Source organism: Salvia hispanica, chromosome 6 (assembly GCF_023119035.1).
Source record: "Salvia hispanica cultivar TCC Black 2014 chromosome 6, UniMelb_Shisp_WGS_1.0, whole genome shotgun sequence".
NCBI lineage: Eukaryota > Viridiplantae > Streptophyta > Magnoliopsida > Lamiales > Lamiaceae > Salvia > Salvia hispanica.
Window position 1 is genome coordinate 34,441,241 of NC_062970.1, and position 9,387 is coordinate 34,450,627.

General features: G+C 36.3%; 3 protein-coding genes across 5 annotated transcripts; 1 reads left to right on the plus strand and 2 right to left on the minus strand.

Annotated features, from left to right (window-relative positions):
• Nucleotides 1–648: 648 nt before the first annotated feature.
• LOC125195195 (receptor-like protein 19) lies at nucleotides 649–6,332 on the minus strand. Its single transcript, XM_048093380.1, has 3 exons — nucleotides 6,323–6,332; nucleotides 2,110–3,375; nucleotides 649–1,950 (listed from the first exon to the last, which is right to left on the minus strand). Exons 1-3 carry the CDS (start codon nucleotides 6,330–6,332, stop codon nucleotides 887–889), a joined length of 2,340 nt encoding a protein of 779 aa, XP_047949337.1. The 3' UTR covers nucleotides 649–886.
• Nucleotides 6,333–6,339: 7 nt separating this feature from the next.
• On the plus strand, nucleotides 6,340–7,273 carry LOC125195196 (receptor-like protein 33). The gene is made up of 2 exons (XM_048093381.1): nucleotides 6,340–6,859; nucleotides 6,933–7,273. Exons 1-2 carry the CDS (start codon nucleotides 6,340–6,342, stop codon nucleotides 7,271–7,273), a joined length of 861 nt encoding a protein of 286 aa, XP_047949338.1.
• A 694-nt stretch (nucleotides 7,274–7,967) lies between these two features.
• Nucleotides 7,968–8,985, minus strand: LOC125197429. 3 transcript variants are annotated; one of them, XM_048096166.1, is made up of 3 exons: nucleotides 8,934–8,977; nucleotides 8,783–8,852; nucleotides 7,968–8,691 (listed from the first exon to the last, which is right to left on the minus strand). In XM_048096166.1, the coding sequence occupies exon 3, from the start codon at nucleotides 8,687–8,689 to the stop codon at nucleotides 8,153–8,155; it is 537 nt and encodes a 178-aa protein (XP_047952123.1). In that variant the 5' UTR covers nucleotides 8,690–8,691; nucleotides 8,783–8,852; nucleotides 8,934–8,977; the 3' UTR covers nucleotides 7,968–8,152. The 3 variants fall into 3 exon arrangements, with proteins under 3 accessions (XP_047952123.1, XP_047952122.1, XP_047952121.1); XM_048096165.1 differs by lacking the exon at nucleotides 8,783–8,852 and having other exon boundaries at nucleotides 8,934–8,985; XM_048096164.1 differs by lacking the exon at nucleotides 8,783–8,852 and having other exon boundaries at nucleotides 8,929–8,956.
• Between the last annotated feature and the right edge of the window lie 402 nt (nucleotides 8,986–9,387).

The window sequence follows — 9,387 nt, forward strand, 5'->3', positions numbered from 1 at the left end:
AGTAGCCATAATTGGACCACGAACAGTCCCTTGCATAACAGTAAGAGAATGGACTTTGACTTAAGCACAAATTCATATAATGTCGCATTGGGCTCATCTTAAAATCCTAATAATTTAAGATAATTCATCTCTTGTTTTAATTTTGGGACATTCATATCTTATTTCCCATTCATACATTTTGAAAATTAATTCCTATATTTATACTCAATAATTTTTAATGGGAAATTATAACTCATTTACCTACACAAAAAAGAACTTAGTCCCATACAAAATAATCAGTAATCAGTATTGATTTGATGAGTAATAAGGCTATGAGCCTAAGACAAAATAATAATATAAGTTGAGAAAGTAGCAATTAAATAAAATCATCCTGACCTTATTGTGGGACGGATGAAGTATTAAATCTCTTTCGGTTTATTCTGTGTCGTGCTTTATTTTAACTCATATCTTATTTCCCATTCTCTTAGTCATTATTGATAGAAAATGAAATAAACCTCGTTAGAAAAGGAATCAAACTACAAATGGAAAAACATGACCATTGGTTATTAATTAAGGGAGTAAATTAATTTTTTTTTTATAATTTTAGCCATCAACTATTTTCTGCAGGATAGGTTATTTTTTACAAAATTTAGAACACACTGTAGCTTCATACCTGAATTTATTTATTATAGATACTAAGCGAAACGACAGAAGTAGAAATTATAAAGGTAAAAAGAAATACAAAACACAACTCAAACATAAGCAGCAATTCAAGAAATCGCACAACTGAATTAACTTCCCCTGCGTGTCGGTGCAGCTCGGTTGCGTCTCTTCTTCTTCTTCTTATATTTATATCCAACTCCAAAAAAGAATTCCACTAACCATAATGGCCTTCCACTTCTTATAATCACCCAACTATGAAACCACTTCTGTATCCAATTACAACACATCGCCAACCAAATCCATCTATGAATTCATATTCATATTCATCATCATCTTCTTCTGCAGGCTGCATCGACTGCCCATCATCCTCTTTGCATTTTTTTGTCAATGGAAGTCCACACAATGCCAAGTTTCCAATGTATGAATCATTCTCGAATGTGGAAAACTGTTTTGTTTGTGGTATTTGTCCAACAAGATTGTTCATTGAAAGGTTTAATTTCGCAAGAAATGTCAACCTTGTCAATTCACTTGGAATTTTACCATCCAATTTGTTTGTTGACAGATCCAACGATTCGAGATCACTCAAGTTTCCAAGAGATGAAGGTATATGTCCTGTGAGGCTATTGTGTGATAGGTTCAAGTATTTGAGAATCTTAAGATTTCCTATGGAGGGTGGAATACTCCCAGAGAATCTATTGGAGGAAAGATCAATTGTTGTGAAGGTTTCCAATAGTCTCGTAATTAACTGATCCTGACCTTTCAAGCTGAGCCTCATCTCCACGTACCTTAGAAACTCATCATATTCATTTTCTACCGGCTCAATCATTGCATTGAAATTGTTGAAATATCTTTGAGGTAGAGAGCCTAGAAATTCATTATGGGATACATCTAAAACTTGCAACCGAGGAAACGGAAACTTGGTTCGTGAAGGAAACGACATGTTACCACCAAACTTGTTTGACCTCAGCACTAGCACTCGAAGCTCGCGTAGGCGTTCCATCCAAAAGGGAAATTCGTCCTGTATACTATCATTTCCAATGTCGAGACCCCTTAGATTTCGGCAATTGACTAAGGATTTGGGTAATCGTCCGTGGAATTTGTTATTACCCAAATTGATGGATATAAGACTACAATTCTTAAGAAAGGTAGATGGAATGGGGCCACTAAATTGATTTTCATTTAGATGACAGATGGTCAAAGATCTGCTCAAGTTTCCAAAGCACTGTGGCAGTCTTCCTTCCAAAGTATTATTTGAGAGAACAAGAATTCTAAGCCTAGACAACTTGCAGACGGAGAATGGGAGCTCACCTACAAAAGATGTATTTGAAAGATAAACAAGGATTTAAATCAAACACATTTATATCGGAAAAAGGCACATGTCTATCATCTGTATATGTAACATTTTGCAGTAGAGACAATACGAGCACATGTCTAAGGCATTGTTTTCCTACTCTATCGGTATTTCACCTGAAAAGTTATTGGTTGAAAGGTCCAGCTCCAACAAATTTTGTAGATTTCCTATCTCTGGTGGGATGCTGCCTGAAAACGAATTATTAGAGAGATACAGATAGTCTAGGTTTGTGAGCAAGCCTGTTTCTGATGGAAGTTCCCCGCTGAATTCATTGTGTTGAATTTGTAGTGAGATTAGTTTTCTCCAACTCATGATGAAACGGGGCAATATTTCACCAGTCAGGCTATTAGCAGATAGTCCCAACTCAGATAAATTGCCCAGATTTGAAAAGGATGGCGGCAATGGCCCCGAGAGTGAATTCTGGGATAAATCTAAGTAGGTCAGCTTGTTACATAGGCCGAGCTCTCGAGGAATGGAGGAATTGAATCTGTTCATTTGAAGGCCTAGAGTTCGGAGATTCGTGAGTAGGCCTATAGAAGGAGGGATTATTCCTACAAATGAATTATTGTACAGCTCTAGATTTTGCAGGCTTGGAATAAGGCTTACTGAATCAAGAATGTTGCCAGAGAAAAAGTTGCTGACGAGGCGAAGATCCTTCAACTTGGAGAGGTTAGTGATATTTGGTGGCAGGGGGCCTTGAAAACCATTTCTAGTGAGGTTAAGATATTCAAGTTTGACCAAATTGGTGAACAATGATTCAGGAATTTGGCCTGTGAAGGCGTTTTGAGACAAGTCAAGAAAAGTAAGGTTGAGACATGTGGTTATGAAGTGTGGGAATTCCAAGGTGAGTTCATTGATACCAAGATCAAGGTGAGTTAGGAAAGGGAAAGTGGGAAATAGAGACCAGTCAGGAGTTTCAAAGTAATTGAAGCCCAAATCCAAGAAGCGCACCTTCTTCATATTGCCAATCTGATATGGGATTTCTCCAACCATCTGGTTCATGGAGAGGCTCAGGTATCGAAGCTCTGTCAAGCGCCCAATCTCTGGTGGAATGGCGCCGGTAAACTGATTGTCGGAGAGGTCCAAGAGAGTGAGGCTTGTGAGGTTGCCAAGAGCAGCTGGTACGGAACCGTGGAGATAATTCCCGTTGAGGCTGAAAGTGGTGAGATTCAGCAATGAAGTGAAATGGAACAGATCCAATGTCCCTGCAAGGCCTGCACCGTAGATATCAATCCCAGAGACAGATCCCTCGTCGTTGCAGCTAATGCCGATCCATCTGCAGTGGTTGCTGATGTTTTTGACGGACCAAGACTCGAGAGAAGCAGAAGATGATAGGCTGGATTTCCATCTCATCAAAGCCTCTGCTTCACTTGTGGCTGCTCCTGAAGGACACACATATAGACACAGTGTTAGGAGAAAAAGATATTTAAGGAAAAGGTATGCTGTTTTCATGGCTGATGTTTTTGTCTATCTACTCTGCTTCATTTGCCTATTTATATGCAAACTAAAGAGTAAAAACTATAAACAAAATAAAAAGTTAAGACTAAAAAACACGGCAGAGTTTGGCGTGTTGATTGAATGGGAGACATCATTCTGTACAGGATTTTAATTTGAATCACATATTCTTTTCCATGGAATAGTCAAGCTCTTATATTGGTGATATGACTAAAAGTTGTTTACATACAATGATTCAAATTTGTGATTTATTCCTATATTACATTTATATTAAGACCACATGAGGTCTAATACTACAAATACTTTATTAAAACCATTTATAGTTTATTTTGAGAAGGCGTTAGGTGATAACTTTATAATAACAAATAAACTTTTTGCTCACAATTTTCAGATTAAATTTTTTTTTAATGAATGTGATATGGTGAGTTAAAGGAATTTTGTAAAAATAATATTTAATTTCTCGCGGAGTGAGGAAGTGAATATTTTGGGATTCGCACCAATAATATTTTTGGAGCCCCGTGAGTTCTTTTAGTTTCGTATGAACTTGAAATACGAACCTTGAGTAAGTAATCAAATGGATGTGATGATGAATTATTGTAGTACTTGGCATAACACCAAGGGACTAATTATTGTTGATTGCGTGATGGAAAGTACGTACGTTGATTAAATAGTCATACTAGTGTAGTGTAATTTGTTTTGTCGAGAGAAATAATTTCTTCTTGTGGGAATTTAATTAAAGTACTATACGTAGTACTTAGTGTGTTTAAATCGAGGATTAATCTTGATAAATTTAGAACACCACCAAATATTAGTGTACTGCATTGGGCAAATTTAATACTCCCTTTGTTTCAAGATAAGCGAGCACAAACTTTTCGGCACAGGATTTAAGGAAATGGGGTTTTGTTAGAAAAGTGGAAAGGGAATAAAGTAACATAATTAAAGAGAAAAAGTAAGACAGAGAATACCAAAAATGGTAAAAAGGCACCACACTCCGCTCACATATCATTTAAAACTAATATATACACGTGGACCCATATTTCACTAACTTTTGTGTACCCACTTTTTTAACATTTTTAAAACTCGTGCCAGAAAAAAAATGAGACTCCTATTCGCGGACGGAGGGAGTATAATTTGAAATATTATAATGCTATATGAACATGTACTAAATAATATGGATTTGATTCATGTAGGTGATATTCCAGAGGAGATTGGTCGTCTAACAAATTTAAAAAGATTAGGCATGAGTTCCAACAAATTAAAAGGCTCATTGCCTGCAACTCTTTTCGGCATGACATCCTTGCAATATGTTGACTTTGCTTCCAATGAACTAAGTGGATCATTATCACCACAAATTGGAAACATGACATCCCTTCTCAGAATAGGCCTTGAATATAATAATCTAACCGGTATGAGCAAATCACTTGTTGATGCTTAATTTGAGCTAAGTTTATGATTTCTATCGTAATCCTATAGGTGAAATTCCAAAAGAGATCGGTCATCTTACTAATTTCGAGCGATTAAGCATGTGTTGCAACAACATTAGTGGTTCAGTGCCAAGAGAACTTGGGAACTTGAGAACTTGACAGCCATGGTTGGTGTATACCTTTCCTATAATGCTTTAAGTGGTACGACCCCAACCCTTCATGACTTACTTTATTGTAAAGTTTTATTGCTGTTGTTGCTACTAAAACTAGTTTAAGTCGTTCAATTTTGTGTCAACATGAATGCGTCACATTTTCCCATAATATGATACTCCTTCCATTCCTTATTAATAGAGCCACTTTTTTTAGTCAGAGTTTAAGAATAATGTGTTAAACGGATGGTAAATAAAGTGAGAGAGAATAAAGTTAAAGAGAATGTTACTTTTTTCCAAAAATAGAAACTCAATTATCTTGGAACTTCTCAAGATAGAAAATTTACTCAATTAATATGGAAAGGTGGGAGTAACTACTACCATGTGTCATCCATCGGATCAATCAGGTATATTGATGTTAACTCGGTATAAATGAAAATTAAAGTTTATTAGTTATAACTAAATCATTATCTTGTCTCAAGGGGCCATTCCTATGTTTATAAAGCTTGCACAATGTTTTTTGTATATTCTCGCAGGTCCTATACCAAAAGAGATAGGTCGCATTTTTAATTTATGGGAGCTGCAGTTGCAACACAATATTCTAATAAATGGATCTATACCGAAGGAAATTGGGAACAAGACATCTCTTTCCTACTTACGGCTTTCCAATAATACATTAAGCGGTATGATATTTTCTCTTTCATTGTTCCACAGAGTTATATAAAGTACTCCCTCCGTCCCGCAATAGTAGAGTCTTATTTAGTTTTGACACGGGTTTTAAGAAATATAAAGAAAAGTAGGTTGATTAAGTTAGTAGAATATGAGTCTCACTTATATATATTAGTTTTATAATAAAATGTGGGTGAAATAAGTGGTGGAATGCGGGGCGTACTTACCATTTATGGTAAAAGTGAAATAACTCTTATTGTGGGATGAATCGAAATGACAAAATATGACTCTTATTGTGGGCGGAGGAAGTAATACATTGTGTCATGTTTTACTGAACCCTAAACATACATATATTAGTGTCACAACTTCCATGTTTTAAGTAGCATGATTTCATGTCTCTTTATATATTTTTGGATACAAAGTTGTACTAACTCATTGGATGTTATGATTGTCATTTCAAAATTTGTACGAGTACGTAGGTACAATTCCAAAAGAAATTGGAAACCTGAAACACCTCATTGAGTTATGGCTTCACGACAATAATTTAAATGGTATCATACTCTCTCTCTCTCTCTCATATGTCAATATCTCATTCTTGATCCCTGTTCAAAATCAATTTTCAGGTCCAATACCTTCCGCCATTGGGAATATGTCAGAGCTGGATTATTTAGTGCTCCCTCATAACAAACTAATTGGAGAGATTCCATCATCCATTTGCGACTTGAGATTACTGACACTCCTCCATTTAGCAGACAATCATTTGGAAGGACAGATTCCAAAGTGCTTGGGAAACTTCAATAGTTCATTGTTGGCTCTTAATTTAGGTCAAAACCAAATCACAGCCCTTCAATCCACATTTGCAAAAGGTTGCAGTCTTCAGTCCCTTATTCTGTATGGCAATAAGTTGGAAGGAATAACACATTCCCTAATCAACTGCCAACGCCTGGAAAGCATTGATTTTGGTGATAATGAAATACGAGGTGCATTTCCTTTCTGGATGGAAGCATTCCCTCAACTTCGCGTCCTCGTCTTGAGGTCTAACAAGTTGAATGGTACTATGTTGGAGGCTTCAAAGACCGAGCATCCGTTTCCAAAGTTGCAAGTCTTGTATATATCAAGAAATGCATTTGTTGGCTATTTACCTGATAGATATTTCAAGAATTGTGAAGGTACAAGTCTTGTATATATCAAGAAATGCATTTGTTGGCTATTTACCCGATAGTTATTTCAAGAATTGTGAAGGTATGATAGATGCCAAGGATAATCTGACACGCGTTGGGAAGGATGGGCTCCAAACATATTTAGACTTAGGTGTCATTTTGAAGGGTTTGGATCAGGAATTGAAAAGATTGTTAGATACGTTTACAATGATTGACTTATCTTCCAATAGATTTTCCGGGAATATTCCAGTTTCCATTGGCAATCTTAATTCTCTTAGATACTTGAATTTGTCCAATAATACTCTCACGGGAGAGATTCCTGTGTCTCTTGGGAATATAAGTATTAGTAATACTCTCATTGGATATAGTAATAGTAAGATGAAGAGAAGAAATACAGCAAAAGCAACAATAAGGGGAAGGTGATTCAAGACAAACAATTGTGCTATTCTTGAGTTTCATTTGGAACACTAGCTGGTTGTGTCTATGATGTTTTGCAAATAATGCATCTTAAATTGTGCAATGTTGTATTTCTAAGTTAGGCTACTTTTGTTCATAAAATTGTACAAGCAACCCTTGCATGCAATCTGCACAGATGCTAAAAACTCAAATATTTCAATGCTCAAAATTGTTTTCTAATCGTATGTCTTAGACTTTGGACCAAAATATAACTCTGATATTTTGTTTCTCTTAAACAGAAATATCAGAAGTAATTGTTCAGAACTTGATGATGATTCTAACAATACTAGCCACTTCTGTTAAACTTTAATGTGGACTAATATGACTCACGTATTCTTGCCTTTTCATGCCCGTTTCACCTATATTCTTACTTCTTAGCACGTTCTAAACAAACTCATTAAACTCCTAAAAGTCATATAATTGGTCAAAAACTATAGGATTTAAATTGAGTAAACTTCAACTATCAAAACATGAGTTTATCAGGGGTCCTCTCCTTGTCTCCTACCACGCATACCACAATCACCATGTCTACATCTCTGATACCAAATGTTGCCTAGTCGCTCTAAATAATAACCGAACATATGAGGGAAACGAAGCCTAACACATACAAAATCTAAAGTTTCTAAATCTTCTATTTAATAAAAAATCAAAAAGGACCTCATTCAAACTAACAATAAAGCCTAGACAACAAAAATCCTATTACAAATTGAAACAAAAAGATAAATTCAATCTTATAAGAATTATATCCAACTTCAACTTCTAATTATAATTGGAAACAACTGCAAATATATTCAATCCCCACAAAATTCAACTCAAAACAAATAAAACAACCAAAACATACCACTCTCACTTGAAGCCTTCATCGTACATCTTCTCGAATTCGCGCGCAAGCGCAAACATTTCACACAAGGACGACGGCTTTCGCAAGTGTAGATCCCATCGAATAGCATCTTTGAAGCCCGATTCACATATGGAGACAAGGTGACTCTCCGATAGCGATGCACCCTTAATCTTGACCAAAAGCCTCTCGAACTCGTCCTGATATTCCATCACCATGTTGAGTTGCTGCAGCTTGCAGAGTATCCCAAAGTGATTGTCATGATATGTTGGATCAAACCTCTCTTTCACCGCCTCCATGAAACTAGGCCATGATTTCAGCAAATTGTGTTTTTTTCGGTAAATGAGCCAATCCAGCGCCGGCTGCTCGAAGAGTAGTCCGACAAAGTGTAGACGATGCTCTTCCGACATTCCGTAATAGTCGAAATACATGTCAACCTTGAAAGTCCATCCCCATGGATCGTCTCCGTTGAATTTCGGGGGATCGAGCTGAAGATAGGGTCGCTGCTCCGAATTGTTGGACTTTGAATTATCAGCATGAGCCATGGCTGAACAATTTTGATGAAGGGGAAGGTTAGGGTTTAAAACAATATGGAGTAATCTTTGTCATTGATGATATGAAGAACACTTAGACTACACCAGACTTTGTCGGGCATTTTGGCAAACGGTTGGAGTGCCTCTTATGATGTCATGTGAAATATGATAAATACTGAAATGGTGACATGTTATGATCAAATAAAAAATAATAAAGATGTATTAAAGCACAAATGTTAAAGGGGAACAACCGTACATGGAGTTGGTGACCGGCGACGGCGGTTTGGTGGCGCAGATGAGGTCACAGCTTTTCTGATTTGTGTGTGTTAAGGCAGCATCTTATTCTCAGGAGTTGGGCTCACTTTTGGGCCAGTTTGTTTTGTTTAAATAATTCAGTTGGGCCTATTTTGTTAAGAAGAAGAAAGAAGTTTTGGGCCTTTTTATTTGATTTGAGACCCCTTTTGAGATTATGGCCCTTTTTTTAATCTTTAGAGTGGATCTTTGGACATTTTTGTCGATCTAAATTGAGATTTAAGATGGAATAAACTAGAAAAATTGAAATTTTGTTATCTAAGTAGCGGATTTCAAACTTTATGGAATATATCAGATTTTAATATGGCTATTTACCTTTAAAAAAATGGAGTCCCCTCTGTATAAGTCAAATTGTATATATTGATCGTGACCCATTTGTAAACCTTGGCCGTTTAATA